Below are 24,488 nucleotides of genomic sequence, written 5' to 3' on the forward strand. Positions count from 1 at the left end.
GAATACTTCAACTTGTGAAGATTTAAAGAAAGCTCTCATGGAAGGCACATAAGGTTGAAAAAGGGAGTAGTGAAATGCATATCAGCATCTTGTTGTAAAATTGGAAAACTGTTTTATTGTGCATATGAAACCCCGCAGAAATGGGTGTGTGGTCCAAATAATGGTATGGGGAAATATTCCCTTTCTACATGTAAAGTACAACTTTTTTATGCGTCTCCCACATATAAACCAAGAGTATTCAAAGCCCAGGAGAAGTACCACTTTGGAGCGGGGATAGTAGCTGAAGTAGAAATTTGGAACTACGTTCGCGGACGCTAATTTAGACAAAGTATCCATCTGTGGGAATTTTGATTCTAGGGACAAGATTTCCTCGTGGGAATGTTTCCCTGGGGTTACTTTTCTCGTTACCGAAGGTCACAATATATAAAATCAACACGCATCTTATGAACGCTACCTTGCCCGCGGATTTAGTACAGCCTACTTTCGTGCAGCTTTTACAAAAAAAATTACGGACTTTCAAGACCCGCCCCCATTACTATCTTAAAGGAGAGACGGCTGATTGACAGCGTTGCTCAACGTAATGTTAAACCTTTTCTACTAAACTCAACTTCAACCAAAGTCCCTGTTTAATCCCCAGTTTGTATTTTTACTGCAAATTGAAAAAACGTTTCAACTTAATACTTCCTCTTCTTTTTCCCTTTATATTTTAATTTAGATCTATATTCACTTGATGCCGGTGTCGCTAATTATTTAGTTTTGAGCTGTGTATGACGCTAAATTAAAGGACCTGGGAAGGCTATAGGGGTTTTATTTTAATTTTTTTAAACAGCAACTCAATTAAAGAACTAAGTATATTTGCATGGAACCTGAAATTTTCTGAAAGGCTTTTGAGCTGTGTTTTATTCATTGTAAAATAAGTAAGTTACCATACAGAACGTAGGCTAATGGAACTGAAATGTCCACAAATGTGCTTCTTGTCTATTTTGACAGAAAAATAATTTTATCTTTGGCAGGTTGTAAACAAAAGCGAAAAAAGTGGTAAAGACAACAAATATTTCTGTTTACCTTTTATAATGAACTTTGAGTTTTTCTGGAGCGAGCTCGATGGCGCTGATGATTTTATCAAATAGTTTGTGGTAATGAATTGTACGTAAGGAGTGGCTTGAGCTAATTCCATCTGCATACATTTATATTTGACATGGCCAATGAATAGGCAAGTGCCGGAAACTAGGCCTAGACAATGTTAAAATAGGATTCGGCAATACGAAAGCAGTCTAGTAAAAAGATGGAAAAACTACTATGAACAATGCAGAATTGTATAAATTATCTTTGTCTCTTCATATTAATTCGAAAAAAGCATAAAAAAAAGTGTTAAAGAAAACCATGTTAACACCTGAAACAAGCGGAAATAAAGTCATAAAATAAATGAAAATTAGAATGAACAGAAATTTCTATAAATATATAACCGAGAAACTAAACGAGTATAACTTAAAATAAATTATCAAACTAAATATAGTTATAAAAAATGCTGGTACAGACGAATAGATATAACAGTTCAAAATAGGGATGAAGCCTTTTAACCGACAGTGAAATAAAAATATAATATTTAACTGAATATTTCGGACACTGTATATGTGTCCGAAATATTCAATTAAATTTTATGTTTGTTTCACTGTGGATTAAAAGGTTTCATCCCTATTTTGAACTGTTACATTTTCGTTATGGAAAGGCAGTGTTGTCTTCGAAGTTATCTACGATGAATAGATAAATCGTACAGAAATTTAAATAGATGCTCTAGTCAACATATAAATCAGATTAACCTAATGCGAACAGAAATTATCAGAATAGAGTTATCGCCTCCATAAACTCTGCAAGGGCCGAAACGTCATTTGTACTATACTTCAAACGATTTGTGTTTCGAGAGTGTCCTATTTATTTTTCAAAACATTTACAACACCACAATGAAATAATATTTCGAGACTAATCGAGGTTTACAAGTCAGAGCTGCCGCGTAAAAGAATTCCCCCCTTCCTAAAACTCCCTAAATGGCTTGAGTTTCATTAGCGCTTTAAAGCGCTGGTTTTTGAGTGTTTCAACCCAAAAACCAACGCTTCGAGAGTGTGCTATTCATTTTTCAGAACATTTACACCACTACAATAAATAATATTTCAAGACTAATCGAGATTTACCAGTCAGAGCTGCTGCATAAAAGAATTCCCCCCCTAAAACTCCCTAAATTGCTTGAGTTTCATTAGCACTTTAAAGTGCTTGTTTTTGGGTCGAAACAACATGAAAAACAATCAAAACTAAAAATTATATTAAAATTAAACATTTAGAAAATTATAATATAATTTTATAATAAATCAAATTATAAAAATCAAAATTGTATAGAAGAACCATGATAGAGTTTTAGGCGTCTGATGGGCTATATACACTTTTGAGCGAACTAAATTTTTTTTTCTCAATTTTTTTCTTTTGCAATGTGGTCCCGTAGCCCAAGGCATAAGTTTCAAGCCAATCAGAAAAAAAAGTTTGGCCTTATTGGTTGCCCAAAATAAAACATGTCCCAAAACTAAAATTATATTTGTACATTAGGATCCCTTTGGCCCAATAGATTCCCGTCTTAAGTTTGAACCCTTTCATAAAAAAGAATAATCCACCTTCTATGGCCCAATAGTCTTGTGAAATCGGATCCCAATAGTACGAAGACTTTAGGATACAACATCTGAGCTGATCAGATAAAAAAGAATGTTAACCTGTTTTCCGGCCCAATATTTGAGGGGGCCATGCCTACAACTATTTTTTCGCACAATAGCTTCCTCTTGGCCTAAAAATGTTAAGGCTTAAAGTTTCAAAATGATAGAGCCACTAAGTTTTTCATGGTTTTTAGGCCTCCCCAACACCCTCCAGTCCCAATAAAAAAAATGTTTTCCAGTCCAATATTTGAGGGGCTGTGCCCACAACTGTTTTTTTTTCGCATAATAGTTTCCTCTTGACTCAAAGATTTCAAGGCAGTAAGTTTTATATAATAGTAGAGACAATAAGTTTTTCGCGCATTTTAAGGCCTCCCTAACACCCTTTCATCCCAATAAAATATTTGTACCTCCTATCCCAGGGAATAATCCCTGAAAGTTTTGGATTGGACACGTAAGATCAAACACGCCCCTGTCTCTCGCTATAAAGCCTATATTTAAACGATTTTTGTAATTTACAACCCTTTTTCCTAGAGTTTTGGGGCCATCGCCAGAGAAATATTTATTCGATTTTTCGACGATTTTAAAGAAACTGGTTATTTAAAAAAAATTATCCAATATCATGAGTGGTTACTCTGGCTCGAGTAGAAAAAAGGACATGGGAAGAGAGGCGGGTGACCCTTTTATCTTTTTCAACCCTTAAAAATGGTGCAAGAATTTTAATTTTCCAATCGAATGAGTTCCCTTCAAAGTTTTTGTGACGAAATGGCCTGGGCGAAAAACAGCTAAAATTAAAACAGTTGGAAGACACAAGGCTCTTTACTACTAGTAAAGCTACCTTTTTGTTGCGCTGTACCCCAGTATTTTTCTACTGGGTACTATTTACCCTTGTGAATAGATTTTTATAGGAATATATCTTTGTTAATCACATCTCTATTTTGATAGATATGTGCTCTAGGCATGGTACAGTCGGCATTTATCTTTGACGTCAAAACCTATTTTATTATACATTCAGGACTACTATATTCTTTGTCTGCTTTTATAGATTACCTCTAAGTTTGTTGATTGTCTCTACAATTTCTAGGCTATTTTTTCTCTGTCAGAATAGGGCTATAAACTATGCTTTTAGCAATCGTAGACGAAGCAGGGGTCAAGAGCGGAACCGAATTGACATCCCTCTTTAAGTAGATTGATGTTCCGACTACATAACAAGATGCTATCTTCTATCAATTTGCAAGCTTGACTGCTCGTATTGAGAAGTTTAGATAACATTAGGTACATATAGAGTTTGGGTGGTTTGATGTATTGTTCCTTTTTTGGATGTGTATGTATGTAGGTTAGAAAATTTGTGTAATTCGTAGCCTTAGGTTCAAAGATGACGACTAGATTGAAGACAAATGTGATTAGATGGAAAAAATCCCTCTGACATTCTCTAAAAAATTACTAGACTAGATAAAAAGTCATAGAAATCTTTAAATTGATAGTAAATAAATTTATTATCAAACAGTTCGTGGTAACGAGCTGTAAGTAAGGAGTGACTCAGCTCAATAGTAATGGAGGCTCTAATGATACATCAAAAGAATTCGCTTTTTATGCTAATTCCAAATATACAAGATTCACTGAGTTTAGTGTTACCCATTTAGGGCTACATGCCTGAGAAAAATAGCCTGATATTTGCATAAAGTTTTCCCCCTAAAAAGGGGGGAAAAAATTCAAAGAATAATAATGGTGTAAAATTGTGGCATCAAATTCGTAACAATGAACCCTCCTGTAGAGATTTCAAGCTCCCATCAGCAAAATTGTGGATTTATATATGTATATATATATATATATATATATATATATATATATATATATATATATATATATATATATAATATATATATATATATATATATATATATATATATATATATATATATATATATATATATATATATATCTATATATATAAAAATAAGTTCCCATTAGGTGAGTTTAGGTAACACTAAACTCAGTGATATATATATATATATATATATATATATATATATATATATATATATATATATATCTATATATATAAAAATAAGTTGTCTGTGGATCTGTGGATCGTGGATCAGGTGACGTCACCTGAAAAAACTGGATCAGGTGACGTCAAAACTGAAAAAACTAAAAAAAGGCAAAAACTACAAAAAAAACTAAAAACTAATAAAAAAAATAAAAAAGCTAAAAAACTAAAAAAACTAAAAAAAGGCAAAAACTACAAAAAAAACTAAAAACTAATAAAAAAGCTAAAAAACTAAAAAAACTAAAAAAAGGCAAAAACTACAAAAAAACTAAAAACTAATAAAAAAAATAAAAAAGCTAAAAAACTAAAAAAACTAAAAAAAGGTAAAAAACTAAAAAAACTAAAAACTAAAAAAAAACTAAAAAAAAGGAAAAAACTGAAAATAAGCTAAAATAAAGGTAAAAACCAATAAAAAACTAAAAAAAAACTGAAAAAACTAAAAAAAGGCAAAAACTACAAAAAAACTAAAAACTAATAAAAAAAAGTAAAAAAGCTAAAAAACTAAAAAAACTAAAAAAACTAAAAAAAGGTAAAAAACTAAAAAAATAAAAAATAAAAAAAAATAAAAAAAAGGAAAAACCTGAAAAATAAGCTAAAATAAAGGTAAAAACCAATAAAAAACTAAAAAGAAAAAAACTAAAAAACTAAAAAAAATTTTCATCTAAAAAACTAAAAAAAACTAAAAAAGGTAAAAACTAAAAGAACTAAAAAAGAAAAAAATAAATGACGACACTCAAAGAGAAAGCGACCAGGACAAAAGGAATGTTCGATTAGCAATCAACAAAGCACCGGGACACAGGGAGTATAAATGACGACCAGGACATAAGTAAAAAAAAAAAATAACAAAACTAAAAAGAAGGTAAAAACTACAAAAAAACTAAAAAGAAAAAAAACTAAAAACTAATAAAAAAACTAAAAATCTAAAAATCTAAATAAACTAAAAAGAAAAAAAAAGGAAAAAAATAAAGGAGAAAAACAAAACTAAAAAACGAATGTATATACAGACCGGGACACCGGGATACAAATGACGACCGGGACACAGGGAATATAAATGACGACCGGGACACAGGGACACAACTACAACGGGGACACCGGGGGAAACAGGGGGATATAAATGACGACCGGGACACCGGGACAGGGAATGGTCGATTAGCAATCACCATCAACAAAGCTCAAGGGCAATCATCAGAATCATGAGGTATAGATCTGAATACAGATTGTTTTCCCATGGACCATTATATGTTGCATGTTCAAGAGTCGGTAAACCTGACAATCTATTTATATGCAAAGACAATGGGACAGCAAAGAATGTTGTATATTCGCAAGTTTTACGTAGTTAAAACCATATATATATATATATATATATATATATATATATATATATATATATATATATATATATATATATATATATATATATATATATATATATATATATCTATCTATATTCACAGGTGGGACATAGGGACACAACTACAATGGCGCGTAACTATTATGGCGCGTAACGACTTACGCGCGCGGGGGGGCTTGGGGGGCGCGAAGCGCCCCCACCAACTAGGTGTTGGGGTGGCGCGAAGCGCCACCCCAACAGCTAGTATATATATATATATATATATATATATATATATATATATATATATATATATATATATATATATATATATATATATATATATATATATATATATATATATATATATATATATATATATATATATATATATATATATATATATATATATATATATATATATATATATATATATATATATATATATAAATATATATATAATATATATATAAAGGTGAAAAAAAAGGTGAAGAAAGAGTTGATGAAAAAGAGGTGGGACCATCCTATCGTAAGTATAAATTAAACCATAATTATAACTGAATCTATCATTCGAAGGCCCCCTATCCCGACAAGGAATACTTTTCAAAACACAAGGAATTTTTTTTTGTTATCCTCTGTCCGCTTTGCCAAAGTTTTGCTCTTATCGCGGGGACGGTAGTTTATTTTGTAAAATTAGACTATCCTTCTAAAAGCAAAAACAATAAATGAATTCTTCATATGGAAATACTGTTCTGCATAAGTTAAACTTTGATCTGAAGAGTGTAATTTGATGGGGCGGCAGCTATCCTCAGGCTTGGGGCAACTTTGAAAATGGTATTAAAAATAAACAGAGATTAGATTTATTATCTCGAGTTTTAAAATCAGACGAATAGAAATTTCGTAGTATATTGGGGTCCTGTCCCCTTTTTTAGCCCCTGTTCTTCCCTCTAAGGATTGAATTTTTTTACCCACCGATTTAAAAAGCACAAGGGCAATTTGAATCAGATAAGAAGAATATTTTCCCCAATGCCTCAAGAATAGAATAGATTGTTCATATGTATTTACTTTAAACAATTTTCATTTCAAATCTTGTAAAATGCAGTTGTTAAATAAAAAGCTACCAACTATCCATTAACTACATTTGTTACACTGAAAAATGCTTTGGGTAATGTGCTATAAAACTTCAGCGTAAAGAGCGAGGGTTAAAGAGAGGTCAGGCCCTCTCATACTATAATTCATGTTCGTTTTACGTTTTAATGTTGCTGTTTACTTTTATCTGAGGAAACTTATAAATTCTTTTTCATTTAATCAAACAGTTTGTGGTAACGAACTGTAGTAAGGAGCGACCCGGCTCAATAGTAACCAAAACTCTAAAAAATGGAATTTTGATACCAATAGCTATATCAAAAGAATCGCATTTTAATGCTGGTTTTAAATATATAAGTTTCATCAAGTTTAGTCTTACCCATCAAAAGTTACGAGCCTGAGAAAATTTGCATTATTTTAGAAAATAGGGGGAAACACCCCCTAAAAGTCATAGAATCTTAACGAAAATCACACCATCAGATTCAGCGTATCAGAGAACCCTATTGTAGAAGTTTCGAGCTCCTATCTACAAAAATGTGGAATTTTGCATTTTTTGCCAGAAGGCAGATCACGGATGCGTGTTTATTTGTTTTTTTGTTTTTTTTTTCCCAGGGGTGATCGTATCGACCCAGTTGTCCTAGAATGTTGCAAGAGGGCTCATTCTAACGGAAATGAAAAGTTCTAGTGCCCTTTTTAAGTGACCAAAAAAATTGGAGGGCACCTAGGCCCCCTCCCACGCTAATTATTTTCCCAAAGTCAACGGATCAAAATTCTGAGATAGCCATTTTATTCAGCGTAGTCGAAAAACCTTATAACTATGTCTTTGGGGACGACTTACTCCCCCACAGTCCCCGTGGGAGGGGCAACAAGTTACAAACTTTGACCTGTGCTTACATATAGTAATGGTTATTGGGAAGTATACAGGCCTTTTCAGGAGGATTTTTTTGGTTGGGGGGAAGGGTTGAGAAGAGGGGGATATGCTGGGGGAACTTTCCATCGAGAATTTGTCATGGGAGAAGAAAACTTCCATGAAGGGAGAGCAGGATTTACTAGCATTATTTAAAAAAAAAAAAATTAAAAAATAAATCTGAAAAAGCTTTTTCAGCTGGAAGTAAGGAACAGCAATAAAACTTAAAACAAACAGAAATTATTACCCATATAAGGGGCTCACCTCCTTATAATACCTAGCTCTTTACGCTAAAGTATTTTTAGTAATTTCAACTATTTATTCTACGGCTTTTGTGATTCAGGGGTCATTCTTAATGAATTGGGATAAAATTTAAGCTTTAGTGTAAAGAGCGAGGTACTGACGATGGGGCGAATCCCCTCATATATGTAATAAAAACATGAGAATACAAAAGTTCTTTACGTAAGCTAATTTATAAGTTACGTAAATCTTTTACCAATAAAAAGATTCGTAAAAAATTAAAAGTTCTAGTTGCCTTTTTAATTAACCAAAAAATCGGAGGGCAACTAGGCTTCGCCCCCGCTCTTTTTTTCTCAAAATCATTCGATCAAAATTATGAGAAAGCCATTTAGCCCCCCATTTAGCCAGCCAAAACGAAATGCAAATTTCGTTTTGATTATTCCTCTGCGGAGAGCCAAAATCAAAACATGCATTGATTCAAAAACGTTCAGAAATTAAATAAAAAAAACGAGTTTTTTTAACTGAAAGTAAGGAGCGACATTAAAACTTAAAACGCACAGAAATTACTTCGCATATGAAAGAGGCTGCTTCCTCATCAACGCCCCGCTCTTTACGCTAAAGTTTTTTACTGTTTTAAAAAGAAGAATTTAGAGAAAGAGTCAAACTTTAGCGTAAAGAGCGGGGCGTTGATGAGGAAGCAGCCTCTTTCATATGCGAAGTAATTTCTGTGCGTTTTAAGTTTTAATGTCGCTCCTTACTTTCAGTTAAAAAAACTCGTTTTTTTCATTTAATCTAGAGTAAAAAGAGACATTCTAATTGCTTCTCTTATCGTTTCCACCAGGCGTCTATAGATTTAAGGAGATCGCTAAAACAGGCTATCCTTTTAAAGAGAGTGCGAAGAAAATATTTTAAATGAAGTAACTTTTAAGTGTCTCATGTTGTCTTGGGTTTTTTCTTTATGTTTTATCTTTGACTATCTACTTAGTAATTTTCTTTGTATTATTAGTTAAAGGTTATGTAAGCGTTATAGTTGTGGCCCCTAATGCCTGTACGTTACATGTTTTCCCTTAGGCGGCTACTTATTAAGAAAACCAACAACAACAAAACAAAATAATAATTACAGCGAAGAGAAAAAGAAAATTTCTTACCTTTAAATTTCTCGATAAAACGTGCTTTTATTTTTTTATGCCGATGAAGTATTTTGTAAGCCAATTGCACGATGGCTTAAGTAAACGCGCATTTTGGGAGAGATAAATAACCCCGCCATTTCGGAACCTGATTGGCTCTTTACCATAGTCAAATTTTCAGCCATAGTCTAGCAAAATGAACTGAAAGTTAGATCCACCTGATTGGCTTTTCTGAGTGGAATCCTAAACCTTTAACTAAATGAAAAGCTTTTCAATTACATACTTTTTGTACAGGTAGTCTCTCTGTTTTTTGCAATTACAATATATTGGAAAAATTCTAATTTGTATTTTTTCATGAATTCTTAGCCTTTATTTTGAGATAAGGAAGATATTTTTATTGCTTCTCTTCAGGTGGTATCGAGGGGGTAGGGCTAGGGTGTTTGTCTCCCCCCCCCCCGAAATATGTGTCCAACTTGTAAAAACGTAATGAAAATACATTTCAAGAAATATTTGAAAGCAATCTCCCCCCCCAAAAAAAAAAAATTATTGCTATGACCCTGCTTCTCTCATCTTTTCCAACAAGCGTTTAAGGATCTGGAGGATATTGCTCAAAACGACTATCCTGTTAAACTATAAGAGAATCAATGTTAAAAATAATAATAAGAGCTATTAATAATAATAAGATATAGAAGAAAAATAATAATAAGAAAAATAAGACGTTTTTCTTCTCAGATGCAAAATCTTCTTTTTTTAATTTAGAAAATAACAACTAAAATAACAATAACAAATGCAGCTCTCTTAATCCTAAAACCCAGCAAAACTATTCAAGTACTTCCACATTTTCGTCAATATTATTGTATAATTGTTTTTATTGATTTAATACTTGTAGGCCTACTCTGCATGAGTTTGCACAGGAATTTTATTTGGAAGTAGGGTAGGAGGATCAGGCGGTTTGGAGGGAGGTTTGAATTTTGAAAATTATTCGTGAGTATTGCTTAAGTCATTGATCTCGAGAAAATGAAAAAACACAACGGGTCTATGGCTAGTAGACAGAATAGAAAAAACAACATTCACGGTGGATATATTGCCTATATAAAACTAGATATCCTCAGTGTTAAGAACAGAAATAATCTAAAACAGAACCATTTAAAAGAAAAAAGGGATAAAGTATAAAGTTATAAACAGTAAAAATATAAAGATCGAAATGCTTCTCCACGATCAAAACAGCTTATAATTTTTCCTCCCTTCCCTCAGTGGAGTTTTGATTTGCAAATACAAAAGTGATTAAGATGGCGTCACCGCTTCCTGGAGATTGCAAAAAAAAAAAGTTTTTTTCCCCTTGTTTCTCTTTTAAGTAAGTTTTTTCTGCTGTAAAAAAATGCTGAGAATGATTTTGGGAAGAATTTGCAGAAAGTGCTTGAAAGTTTATGTGGCTTATTCTTTTAGGCTGTTGCTCAACGGGCTGGTAGTATTGTATCGTTCATAGCTATCGGGCTTCACCTAGTGAGAGTAGCTGTTGGTCTTCCTGAAGCAGAAGAAATAGCAGATCGTGTTCTGAGTATGTTAATACCTTGGACTATGGCACAGCATTTTACTCCCAGACTTTATGCTAAGGTAGGCCAATTTTTAGGTCTTTATTTAGGCCAATTTTAGGTCTTTCTGGTCTTTTTATTCAGACTGAAATTCTATTCTCTTCTTTGTATAAAATAGAGAGAAGTTGAAAAATAGTGGCCTGAAATGCATTGTTCTCATATTGTATTGTACCTAGTCGTCTCGTAATTCGGGTGATATAAAAGTTGTTTCCAATGGCCAAACACATGATAAAAATTTTAAAATATTTAACAAGTTCTTTTGGCGCATAATTAAATGCTAAAAATTATAATTACAGTTGTACTGACTGTATTATAATCAAAACGCAATCTGTGCAATTCTGATGTCTCTTTATTTGGCTTTTTATCGAATTAAGGGGGGTGGGCTGGGTAACATAAATAGTAAAAGTAAAATTTTTGGTTTTTAATATTAGTTTATTCCATTCTTCGTCTTGTCTCATTTGACGCCTCATGAATTTCTGACCATTATTTTTTTTTAACCTAGACTTAAAAAAATAAATAAATAAAACCTAATGAAATTCAACTAAAAGAAAAATTTAGATCATTATTTTTTTTATACCTATTTGAAAGGCTTATAACATTCATGCCTGTGTTTGTTGTTTTTACAATCTTATCCCTCCCCTTGAAAACAAATCCTGCGTAGATGCTAGTTCCGAGTTTGTCTTTTTTTTTAGTATATTAGTATGTTTAGTTCCAAGTTTATCTTGGAACTAAACTTGGATATTTTTCATGGTTGTAAAGAAAAGTGGAACTAAAATGTACAAAACATGAATCTTGGAAAGTCCAACTTCAATTCTAGATTCCAGAAAAACGGCCTAGGTTTTTTCAACGTAATCATATTAGGTTGTATTTTTTTAGACTATTTTTGTTAAATAAAATTTATATTTTTATTTATCTAAAAAAATAAAGTCTAGGTTTAAAAAAAATAAATGATGGTCACAAGTAAGGTGTTAAATGAAAAAAGATAAACAGTAGAAGAAAATAATATGAAAAATCATAAACTTTTAGTATTCATGTCATTCAATCCCCCTAATTGATTTGGTGATTCGGCTATAGGTGATTCGGTAAATCTAGTAGAAATTTTGAGATAGCCATTTTATTTAAAATAGTTTAAATATCGCATAACGACGCTTTTGGGGTTGAAATATACTGCTACTACTGTTCCTTCTATTAACACTACTATTATGATACTAGTACCATTGAGGCTACACGTAAGAAGGTGAAAATTTGACAGAATATTGAGGAGGCAATTTGAAGTAAATCAAAACACGGTATGCGCATGCAGATTGTCAAAAGGGCGTATCTCAAGAATTGATTTGGGGATTAAGTTGAAACTTTCGGAAAATACTTATAGGGGAAGATCAATTGACGAAAAGGTAATATATGCATATCACTACTAACGCTAATACCACTGCTACTATTACTAATACTACTACTGCTACTAAACTGCTCCAACTATTACTTCAATTGCCACAATTTGTAAGGCATTGAGTATTAAGGTGAAAAATATTAACAACTGAAGAATTTTTTTTAATATGCTCTACTGAAGAATTTTTTTTTTATGTTTTCATCTTTATAACTTTAGCACATCAAATGTTATTGACATTTTAAGGAATAGATACGAGCATATGTATATTAAACTGACAATGCACTTGCACAATTATCAGTAAAGCGCAAATTATGTTCTGGCCTTGGGAAGGCATAGGGGTTTTGAGCCCTATTCGTGTTAATTTCTGCTCGTTTTGAGTTTGGCTCGGTTATTTATTGCAATTTCTGTTTGTTTCGGGTTTCATATAGTTACCGATGTATTTTACGCTTGATAGATTATTTGATTCTATTTTTTCTCATTTCGGTTTAATGTAGTTCTTTACTTTTTTTGGAAAATTTTTTTTTGTGGAAAAAGTTTCTTTTTAATTAATTTGTAAAAAAAAGGTGAAACATCTTAATTTGATTTTCTAAATGTTTCCGTCAGGAAATATTTTTTTTTCCTTTTAAGCCTATATCAAATATAACTGATTTTTGAGAAAACGATACTGAGAAAACGATACATTGATAAAACGATACTCTTAACTTTATTAAGGAGTAGTATATGTCCTATCTTTTTTTTAGCCTCATGAGAGAACAAGTGGTCCTGGAAACTTTAAGAAACCTGTTTTTGATGGCAATATAAAAGTCCTAGTTCTCCTTGTAAAAAATGCAGATAAAATTTCTCAGGAAAAGCAACAACAGAATAAACCTTTAAAACAACCACTAAAATAAAGTAGGTGCTCTCCAAGCAACGGTGAAAGGTTAACTGAATAAAAAAAATTCAACATTGAATGGCTATTGAAACGGAGGAAATCATTTGATGTAAAGGTTTTTAGTCAAGCGTTTCAAAAAACTTACCGCATAAAATTATTTCTCATGTTTGATGTAAAGGTTTTTAGTCAAGCGTTTCAAAAAACTTACCACATAAAATTATTTCTCATGTTTGAATAGCCATTCTATGTCCGATGTTTTTATTCAGCCCTTTCACCATTACTCTTTCGCCCATTCATCATCGCTTAGAGAGTGGCTCTTTCATTTAGTGGTTGCTTCAGGTTTGTTATATTTTTGTTTCCTCATGAAGGCTTTTATCTATATTTCTTAATGTTATTTGCACTGAGGAGAGTTGAGCGGATGTCTTCACCGAAATATTTGTATTTTTTTTATCACCGGCTGGAATTATCTTCGTTTTTTCTTCGTCTCTGATTCTTTTTAATTTTTAGCGTTATGTGTCTAATGCGTCTTTTTTCGGGTCTCATAACGTGGAATAGATGGTTTAAAATTTAGATAAGGCCTCTGTTGAAAGAAAAGTAAATGTTCTAGTTTCCTTTTTTAGTCTGAACCCGGCTAACACCCCCATTTAACCTCATAGCCCCCGATTAGGGCGGTCTAAAGACCTAAAAAAGGTACTCTGTTGGTAGCATGATATGTTCAGTCCTAGGGGCGAAGTCTTTGAGTTATGCAAATAGCCATGAATCTGAAGCTTTATGGATACATTCCAGTAAAAGGTGAAATGTTACAGCTTGTGGGAATGCGAGTCACACAAGGAGTTTTGATCTGTATAATTAAAGAAACCAAAGCGAGGCTTCTAGGCATATATCCCCTACTAACTCCTCTACTCTCGAACCCGAACAACTAAAGTTATCCTTCTATGTTGTTTCACTTAGGCATTTTGAGTTAGAAACATTCAGGGATTGGATCCCTGAGTAAGGTTTTGAAGCAAGTTTATCCTCCACCCCTCTAACCCCCGTCTTCACACATATAGACGTATATACGTCTTTCCTTTTACTATCGTTAAGGGTTAGTTTAGGAAATGCTCTATAAATACGCATTCATCATTAAAATCATTAAGATCGCAGTACGACTGTATGAAAAGAAAATGCGCCAAGTAGCCTATATTTCTTATTTTATGTTTATATTTATTTTATTATCATATTATATTTTACTATTTTAATTGCAAATTATATTAATTATTAATCATTTGATTATCTTAGTATTCTATTAAGTGTTCTATTTCGACAAAACTCACTTTTTTAACGTTTTTGGGCATCAAGATTACCAGCCTAGGGTGAATATTGTAAGCCAAACCTCTAAAATAATAAGCTTCAAGTAAATATTTCGTAAATGGTAGATATGCCACACACAGTTGAAATCGTAGGCAAACGTGAGTTTCTCAACATGAGTTTTGTCACAGAGCACTGTACTTTAATTTTAGTTATTTCCTTTTTTTAATTAAACCCGATTGAACCTTAAAACAAGGATTGTTGCATACGCATGATTAATGAAGATAAAAAGGGGCTCCAGGGCCCCAATCCCCTCTAACAATGCAACCCTTCCCAATTTCGTATATGTAGACGTTATATACCTGTTTCGACTTATTATTGTTCAGAGGTCATGTAGGGAATCGTCCTACATGTATAAATGTTGCAAATTGGATAAATACAATTTCCAGCGAGAGCAACTTATCTAGCTTTCACTAATGTAAAAACGTCCTCCTAGGCTTTATTTTTTGGGATGAGGGAGAGGTTAAGGTGTAGTAACATCACTATTGTTTATGATAATTTGCGGTTGTTCTAAGTTTGGTTTCATTTTACTTTGTAATTTATGTTCGTTTTTGCTTTAATTTTGTCGTTCCTAGTAATTTCTGGTCGTCTGGTCAAAACGCAAAATCGAAAAGAAAAGAAGAACGAGGACAATATATAGTCCTCGATCTTCTTTTCTTTTCGATTTTGTGTTTTGTTTAAGGTTGTAATTTTTGTTGAATGCTTGCTGTCAAAAAACTTATTGATTTAATTATGTTGAAGGTAGGAAATTTCAGCTAAAATTTGGAAGCTCATTGTAGTTTTTGCTGGTTTTAGGTTTAGTTTCATCACTCATAGCAATGCTACTCGTCTAAATTTTGAATTTGCCCTTTTTTCATTGAACTTTTTTTTAACTAGTTGGAAATAACAATAAGTCCAGCTAGAGAGCTGTAATAATTGTTTGCAAAAATCACAGGGAATCATTATAAATAATGCACCACCAGTGAAAAATGAAATTGTTAAAATTATGATAAATCGCTAGTGATAGCAATCTGCTTTATCCTCCTGTTTTTTCGCCTCTTCTCAAATAATATTTTTCCTCTGATTTGTTTATAGCCCTTTTTTGGTGGGACTTTTTAATACCTTCTGATTTCTCTCCTCACTTCCAATGTTGTTTTTCACGTTTTCACTTGAGTATTTGTTTCCATGGTAACTGCATTTTGACTCGCGTATTACTTTTTGTCGATTAGTACCAAGTACTTGTAAGCCTGAAATATTCTCCTCCCTGAAAGTTCTAATCGACTTTGAAAGGCTCTAGCTGCCAACTTTGGTTGCTTTTCCTAAGTTTCTCAGAGAGAATCGCAAGGCAAAGGGAAAACTAATTATCATGAGGGAAAACTACATATCAAAGTTGCATATCTTAAGTGTCCTGTTATATTTTGTTTGTATCATTTTATCTTACTATAACTCATGTTTTCTATATTGATAGCTGACCGTTGCATACTTATTTTGGATAAAAAATCGTCAATCTTCAAGTAAATAAAAAATTCAAATTCAAAACTCTCTGTTTACCCTTATTACACGAGATCTAAAACATTTTCATTATTTGAAATGTTATTATGAAAAGGGATTGCTACACTCGTAATGGTTAATGATGCACCACGCATATGTTTTTCTGAGATTTACAGAAAAATATGACTTCTTGTTGATATTTTTAACGACTTTGTCTAATGTTTTGCTATTCGAAAGGGCTTCGAAAGTTGACTTGAGGAAGTTGCATGCAATCTGTACTAGTGACAATCGCCATATACAATGTAGGAACTATTGCTCAAAACATGCTCTACTGTATATCAGGAGACTCAAGTGACCCAGTGGCCCAGACTCAGTGGCCCAGACCTCAATGACCGAGACATGTTCTACTGTATACCTGTAGACTCAGTGACCCAGACCTCAATGACCGAGATGCATACTCTGTTGTATACCTGGAGACTCAATGACCCAGTGGCCCAGACTTCAATGACCGAGACACATGCTCTACTGTATACCTGGAGACTCAGCTGGAGTTTCAGTGCTTTTGGCAAGTTTTGCCAATCTAGGGTCCTTACTGTTAAAAAAAAGTAAGGCCTGTGGAAAGTCATTGTTATATCATCCGTCATTTTTAGTCATCCTTATATTATGTTAGTCATCCTTGTTATATCATCCGTCATATTTGTCATTGTTATTCGTCCTTATACATGGAAGAAGCAAAGTCCATATATATATTTAGTGCTAAAGTTGATATTCAAGAAATATTTTCAAGAGATATTCTTGAAAAGAATATATATATTTTCAAAGAGATATATATTTTCAAGAGATATTCAAGAAGAAATAGCAGAGACAAAATCAATCAGTAGCACACCAAAAGCGTCGCTTGCTAAGGTGTGCTACTAACAAAAAAGAAGGAAAAATAGAAGAGAAAAAAATAATAATAAAAACAAAGAACAAAAGCAAAAAACAATAAGTTAATCTATAATAAGCAGAAGGATGAAACCGTGTACCAAGAATAAATAATTCATACACAATAAAACAACATAATATCATGATCCCCAAGCAAAAAAAAAACAAACAAAAAACAATAAGCAATTATTTTCAATATTAATTCCATCGATCTAAATCTGTTTCAAAGGTATACCTTCCAAGCAACCAAACGCAGCTTGATTTTAAATGGATTAATGGGTAATTCTTTGGTACTTGGGACAAGCTTATTCCACAGCTTAGCCGCTCTATAAATAACTGAAAAAGTAGTCCTACTTGAAACTAGGCGAGGAACCTCGATATCTCCACTTGTTCCGGTTCCGTGACCATGAACATTAGATCTTTCCCGAAAAGATTATAATTCCATTGGAATCATTGCCTCGCATAAATACGTCACAAAAATAAATAATGGAGTCGAAGCACAGTTTTTCACAGGAGTATAGGGCAGTGATATATTTTCCTCTTTCGTTTATATTTAACGAAACACATACTTCAAAAGAGATTAAACCTGATGAAAAAAAGTACTTATTTAGTTTTGTTTGATCTTCACTGGAATATACAGTTTGGAACTGAACAGTATTGCGTTTCTGATAAAAAGTGTCAGCTAAAATATAGTTTGTACACAGTTTCATGCTTGAGTTTGGATATATAAGCGAAAGCAAAATTCAGAAACAGATGGAACTTTTTGATAATTGTGTGTCCATGGGGAATCTTATTTTAATCAATAAAAACCGTACAAGTAATTTGGAAAGTCTCTGTGACTTACTGTGAATCCGGTAAAAAGCCTGATATATCTATCCAGCCCTGTCCAAGAAGTTCTTTGTATCAGGGAAGTTTTTCCCTCGGTATATGCCCTTAGACTTACAGGAGAGCGCTAGTGATGGTTATATAAGGTATTTATGATTATAGCTAGACGGATGTTTCATACGGTTCTCAGAATGACCGAAAGGAGCGTTTGATGGTTTTTTAATCTGTTTAAGAGTGTTTTTTTGGTGGACACCCGATGTCCCCGCCCTTGGCTTTTCAGATCTTGTCATTTGGAGCAATTTCGCATGAAGCCATAGATGCCAATAAACTTCTTTCTCATTTTTTCCCAATTTGTCATTACGTCAATAGTCATGACCTCATCTTCCCTAAATATATCACAGATATGACAACGACGTTTTATACAAGTTTTACTGACAGAAAGTAAAGAACTTGAAATGGTTGATAGACAAATTGTGGAACTGGAGGGTACTTGATAAGGAGGTAGTAAACAGTAGTTTGTTTTGTACAGTTCGTGAATGCGGCCTAGAAAGAGCAAAGGAGCTAATCAACTGTTTTGGGCTGTCTTATTTAAAATAATGGTCAGATGGATACGAATTACTTTCTGAAGTTTTTACAACAAGCATATAACAATTAAATTACTGTTAAATCACGACTTTAAAGTTAACCTTGAAAAGAAGAAGCGTTCTGACTCGCCAATTCATTTGGAAGTTATTAATGGTCATATAGATTATTATTAAGATGGTTTTAGATAAAGGTGCTAGGATTCATGCACAAAACGCACGGGTTGAAACTCCACTTTACTGCACAATAAGAAACTGTAGTGTCGAAATTACATAATTACTTTTAAAGCATGAAGGAGATGTTAATGCAAGAACTATTGATGGTTCTCATGATTGTAACTATCACAGTTTACTTTATTTAGCCGCTTTTACAAAAACTTACAAATCATTGATTTTCTTTTGAAGCATGGGGCTGATGTCCATGTAAAGGACATTGTGGTGCAAGTCCACTTCATTTAGGATCTAGATATGGAGGTTCACAAACTGTTAATCATCTTTTGCGGCGTGGGGCTAATGTTAATATAAAAAAGAGTGTAGTCGAAAGTCCGCTTAATTTAGTAGTTGAGAGTAGATTTTGTATAACTCCAACTCACAAACTGTTGAATGCCCTCTAAAGTTTGGTGCTAATGCTAATATGAGGGATAATGATGGTGAGACTCCGCTTCATTACGCAGCTTCTTTAGGAATTTTACGCTGTTGAATGGCTTCTAAAGTCTGGTGCTGATGTTAATGCAAGAATAAAGGACCTTGCAAGTCATCTTCATTAAGTAGCTTCTGTTGGAGGTTCATATATTGTTGATTATTTGAGAATAAAGGATGGTGCAAGTCCGCTTCATTTCGCAGTAATGATGGGAGGGCCAAAAACTGTTAATTATCTTTTGCAGCATGGGGCTGATGTTAATATGAGAAATAATGATGGTGCATCTTGGCTTCGTAGCAGCTGTTATGTGAGGGTCAGAGACTGTTAATTATCTTTTGCAGTGTGGGGCTCATGTTAATATAAGACATAATGATGCTGCAACTCGACTTCATAGTAGCTGTTATGGGAGGTTCAGAAACTGTTAGTTATCTTTTGCAGCATGGATTTGATGTTAATATAAGAAATAATGATATTGCAGCTCAGCTTCATATAGCAGCTGTTATGGGAGTGTCAGAAGCTGTTAATTATCTTTTGCAGTGTGGGGCTCATGTTAATATAAGACATAATGATGCTGCAACTCGACTTCATAGTAGCTGTTATGGGAGGTTCAGAAACTGTTAGTTATCTTTTGCAGCATGGATTTGATGTTAATATAAGAAATAATGATATTGCAGCTCAGCTTCATATAGCAGCTGTTATGGGAGTGTCAGAAGCTGTTAATTACCTTATGCAGTGTGGGGCTCATGTTAATATAAGACATAATGATGCTGCTACTCGACTTCATAGTAGCTGTTATGGGAGGTTCAGAAACTGTTAGTTATCTTTTGCAGCATGGATTTGATGTTAATATAAGAAATAATGATATTGCAGCTCAGCTTCATATAGCAGCTGTTATGGGAGTGTCAGAAGCTGTTAATTACCTTATGCAGTGTGGGGCTCATGTTAATATAAGACATAATGATGCTGCAACTCGACTTCATAGTAGCTGTTATGGGAGGTTCAGAAACTGTTAGTTATCTTTTGCAGCATGGATTTGATGTTAATATAAGAAATAATGATATTGCAGCTCAGCTTCATATAGCAGCTGTTATGGGAGTGTCAGAAGCTGTTAATTATCTTATGCAGCATGGAGCCGATGTTAATATAAGGAATAATGATGGTATAACTCGGCTTCCTATAGCATCTGTTATGGGAGGGTCAGAAACTGCTAATTATCTTTTGCAGCGTGGGGCTAATCTTACTATAAGAAATAATGATGGTGCAACTCTGCTTCATATAGCAGCTTCTAGAAATTGCGTAATTGATAATCAAGAAGTTGTTGATTCTCTTCTTAAATATTGAGCCTGTATTTACTCTAGAGACAAGGATGTAAGAACAGCACTTCAATGTGCTCTTCATTATTATTCTGGTTATGAAAATAAAATTGCTGCAACTCTTCTCGAGCATGGGTCTGACTTGGTCTGGGTGTTAAGTAAATGTTTGAACAGATTCTTGTATTCAACTAGAAGATTGGTTTAATGTTAATATTTGATATTTATTCATGATTGTTGCCTTTGATTGTAGCATTTACTAGTTTCATTTATTCTAGTTTTTTTTTCTTTCTTTGTAGTGTTAGTTTGTAGACATTTAGCAGTGAAATACTTGTGAAGGTTTAATCACTTAATAAAATGATCATCATCATCATGGGTCTGACATAAATTTCACGGATAAAATGTCTTTTCAGCTTTTGCTGAAACTGAAAATGAATATCTTGCATACCAAATATCAAATATGAAACTGACAAATTTACATGTAAGTGAAAAAAAAAACATATCACTCTTGTTCCAGTTTATTCCCAGTTATCGTGTAAATGAGTTTCAGAATGAATGTAAAAGAGAGCGAGCAAAAATGTGGAGTGAGACAATATTTCAATATTTTATGACACCCTGGTCAAATGATTAAGCTCAATGGTGGTATACACGATGAAAGAAAATTTCTTGAAAAGTTTACTGAAGTTAGCGAACTGGGAAGCGAAATTTCTTAATGCAATAATAAGAAGTCATTTCAGAGAGGGTATAGAAAAAAAGTGTTACTTGAACTAGCCAATAGAAATTTCAATTCTCTCTTTAATAGATTTGCTAAGGTATCATATGAATGTGTTGAACAAATACTGAGCTATCTAAGCAAGGAAGACATGAAAAATTTGATAGATGCTTCTGAGCTTCATGACAACAGTTAAGGAGGTGTGACAGAATTAAATCTTTTTTGGCATAAACTTATTGATGTATCAATTAAAAAAAAGTTAAAAATGGAATGGCTAATTTTTTCGAAGAGTAATTGCAACAAGTTAAGAGAATAAGAGTGTATATAATGCATACGAAGATGGGCAATGTTAGATAAACCATTTGCAGTGCATTTGGACTTAGAAATAGAAAATCCTTTATTAAAAGGGAAGAAAGAAATACGAAAATGTGAAAGCTATGTGCACTACTGATTACTGTAGTTGAAATTTCTCTAGTTAATTTCGATTATTTTTTTATCTCATGCTGCAAGTTATAGCAATTTAAGTATTTTGGAAATATTTTGATAAATTTGTTTTTTGTTCTTTAAAATTAATTTCATAGAGGGATTTCAGGATGAAACTCAGGTATTCAGAATGATGAATAATATATATTTCTTTGTTAATAGAACTAATTTATTTTGTATGAAATAAAAAATGGTTCTTGTTTATCACTAAAGGAGGCATGCATATACTAAAAACGAGACACTAGTATAAGCATTCATTCTCTTGAAATTGATGAAAGTTTGTATAAAACTTGATAATTAGATAAAAAAAAATACATAATTACCCTATAAGAAGGGAGAGAAAAATGTTTGGTTCCTTCTATGTGGAATTTACGAGGTATCTTTTAATATTTTTTTTTTAGTGAGTATTATGTATGACTACCCAAGTAAAAACAAAGAAGTGAAGATAAGAACGATTTGAAGTTACCATTGACTAACAGCAAGTTTAGTAATGAATATCTGAACTTAAGAAAGTTTACCCTTACTGCCAATCAGAAATATTAAGGACTTTTTTTTATGCCGTAGCACGTGCCACTTGCAATAAATTTCCGCAAAATTTGTAGCTATTATGCTGAACTATGCTTGTACCTGGCATAATTATGAACTTAGCCCATTGAGCTTGGAATTTTTATTAATTTTGAATATGCCATTATAAGTCGGCGAAATGTGTAGTTTGATTATCTATCCGTCATTAATACTGCAACAAGCATACACTTTACTTAGCATGTAACCTTACGTAACTTAAAGCGTCCTGGAAAAAATTTAAAAGTTCAATTGCTTATAGGTAGAATATTCGTAGAATATTAGAATATCCGTGGAGAAGCCTAGGGTGGCCCAATTGGGGATTCATAAGTGTAAATAAAGGAGAGTATTCCGGTCAATAAAAATTGACGTTCACTGTGACTAAAACAGCTAAAAATAAAACTTATAATAACTACGTAGAACCAAATAGAGCTAATCAGATACCACTACACTGGCGGTTCTGGCCTCTCTCGCGCCCAGGGCAAAATCTTGATTAGCGCCCTCCCTCCTGTCACAAAACATTTTCATCCTAATTTGAAAAAAAAATCATAAATTAATCAATTTTTCGATTTAATTAAATCTAACTTTTTATACTTTAGTCTCTGCAAAATTATTAATTATGTAATCCCAATTGACTGTTTCTAATTCATTGTGTTCTATGCTCGTTAACGCTAAATGCCTAAATTGCTTTTGGCCCGTAGTCGATCTGACTACGGCCCTTGGTTGATCTGACAGTTCTTTAAGTTGAAAAATGGAAGGGCATCTGGAGTTGTTAAGGTCATGGCAAAGATGCTTAGGACATCCTTACCAGCCTGGATGTCTTGACTGCTCTACTAGTAGTCATCTATTATAACGAAGAAGTCTCGAAAGATTTTACAAGGGGAATAGAGTATGCTGGTCAAGAGCGATGTGCTAATTTGTGACAACTTGGAGGGGCATCAACTTGACCTCTGTGAATTGTAAAATACTGTCATATAACAATGCCTCAGAAGAGCCTTAGACTCACCTCAGGGTAGAGCGACGCGGCTTTTGACGTGGTAGGTCTTGCCCTGATCTTATTTTCATTCTTAGAATATTTTATTTTAGATTAAATAAAAACAAAACAACTGGAATTAATGAGTAACATTGAAACTTAAAATGAATAGAAATTTTTCCATATATGAGTGGTGCTGCCCCCTCCCCCTGAGAAAATAAAAATAAAAAAGGTCATGTCTGCGTTGCTTCTACATTAAACTTGGATTATAAATGGGTAGAGATTAAGTCAAAGTGAAGTTGAAACTTAAAACGAACCAGAACTATTGCTTCACAAGTATATCTTGCATGTAAATTTACATTGTAACTTAAATGTAAATGTATATTTGTAATTGCAAACTGTGCATTTACAATTGTAAACTTGTACATTTACAATTTTACATTTGTAAATGTAAAATGTAAATTTGTACATGTAAATTTACATTTACATGTAAATGTAGGTTTACATGTAAATTTACATTTACATGTAAATGTAGGTTTACATGTAATTTACATTGTAAATCTAGTGCAAATAAACCTACTGATGATGTTTTCCTGTGTCGGTGTGATTACAGAAAACTACAACTTTACTGAAAATGCAAGATTCAAGCATAAAAAGAAGATTAATAATTTGGGAGTCAAATGTGAGTACTTAGCCTGACACCAATAAACTAACCTATATCGGTTTTCATATTTTTACACCAGCTGTGATGTCAGTAACTTTTAGTATGCAGTTAAAATTATTTTAAAAACCGCAAAGTAATTGAACAACATACAGAAATAATGAATTGATTTGTCAGGTAGCATCCTGGTCCCACCATCTCTAATACCAATAGTGAGCAATTTACAATTTTAAATTGTAAGAAATACGCTTTAGTATCACTCGAAATGAAGATCAAATAAGCCATAATATAAACTCTGGAAATCCGGTTATTTCTCATTGTAAAACGAAGAATTGTAAGTTATGACTTGTAATACAGATTCCAAAGCTAGTCTATATAAAGATATATTCACTTCGGACTGGTCTAGAAACTAATCATCAAATATCCTTTTCAAAACCAAAGTGAGATCAAATCATTATATTGAGCTCATTGTGCATAAGTGATACAAATCAAACATTTCGTGGTAACGAACTGTAGTAAGGAGCGACCCGGCTCAATAATAACCGAAACTCTAAAAGATCGAATTTTGTTACGATAGTTACATCAAAACAACCGTATTTTAATGCTGATTTTAAATATACAAGTTCCATCAAGTTTAGTCTTACCCAACAAAAGTTACGAGCCTGAGAAAATTTGTCTTATTTTAGAAAATAGGTGGAAACACCCCTAAAGTTAAAGA

At 32.9% G+C, this 24,488-nt stretch overlaps 1 protein-coding gene across 1 annotated transcript in view; it reads left to right on the forward strand.

Annotated features, from left to right (window-relative positions):
* LOC136028758 (probable methyltransferase TARBP1) overlaps positions 1-24,488 on the forward strand; it is a 169,848-nt gene that overhangs the window by 54,669 nt on the left and 90,691 nt on the right. Inside the window, exon 5 of the mRNA XM_065706642.1 lies at positions 10,880-11,047. Within this exon, the coding sequence (XP_065562714.1) occupies positions 10,880-11,047 (168 nt within the window). The remainder of the gene's footprint in view (positions 1-10,879; positions 11,048-24,488) is intronic.

This window comes from Artemia franciscana, chromosome 7 (genome assembly GCF_032884065.1).
Source record: "Artemia franciscana chromosome 7, ASM3288406v1, whole genome shotgun sequence".
Classification (NCBI taxonomy): Eukaryota; Metazoa; Arthropoda; class Branchiopoda; order Anostraca; family Artemiidae; genus Artemia; species Artemia franciscana.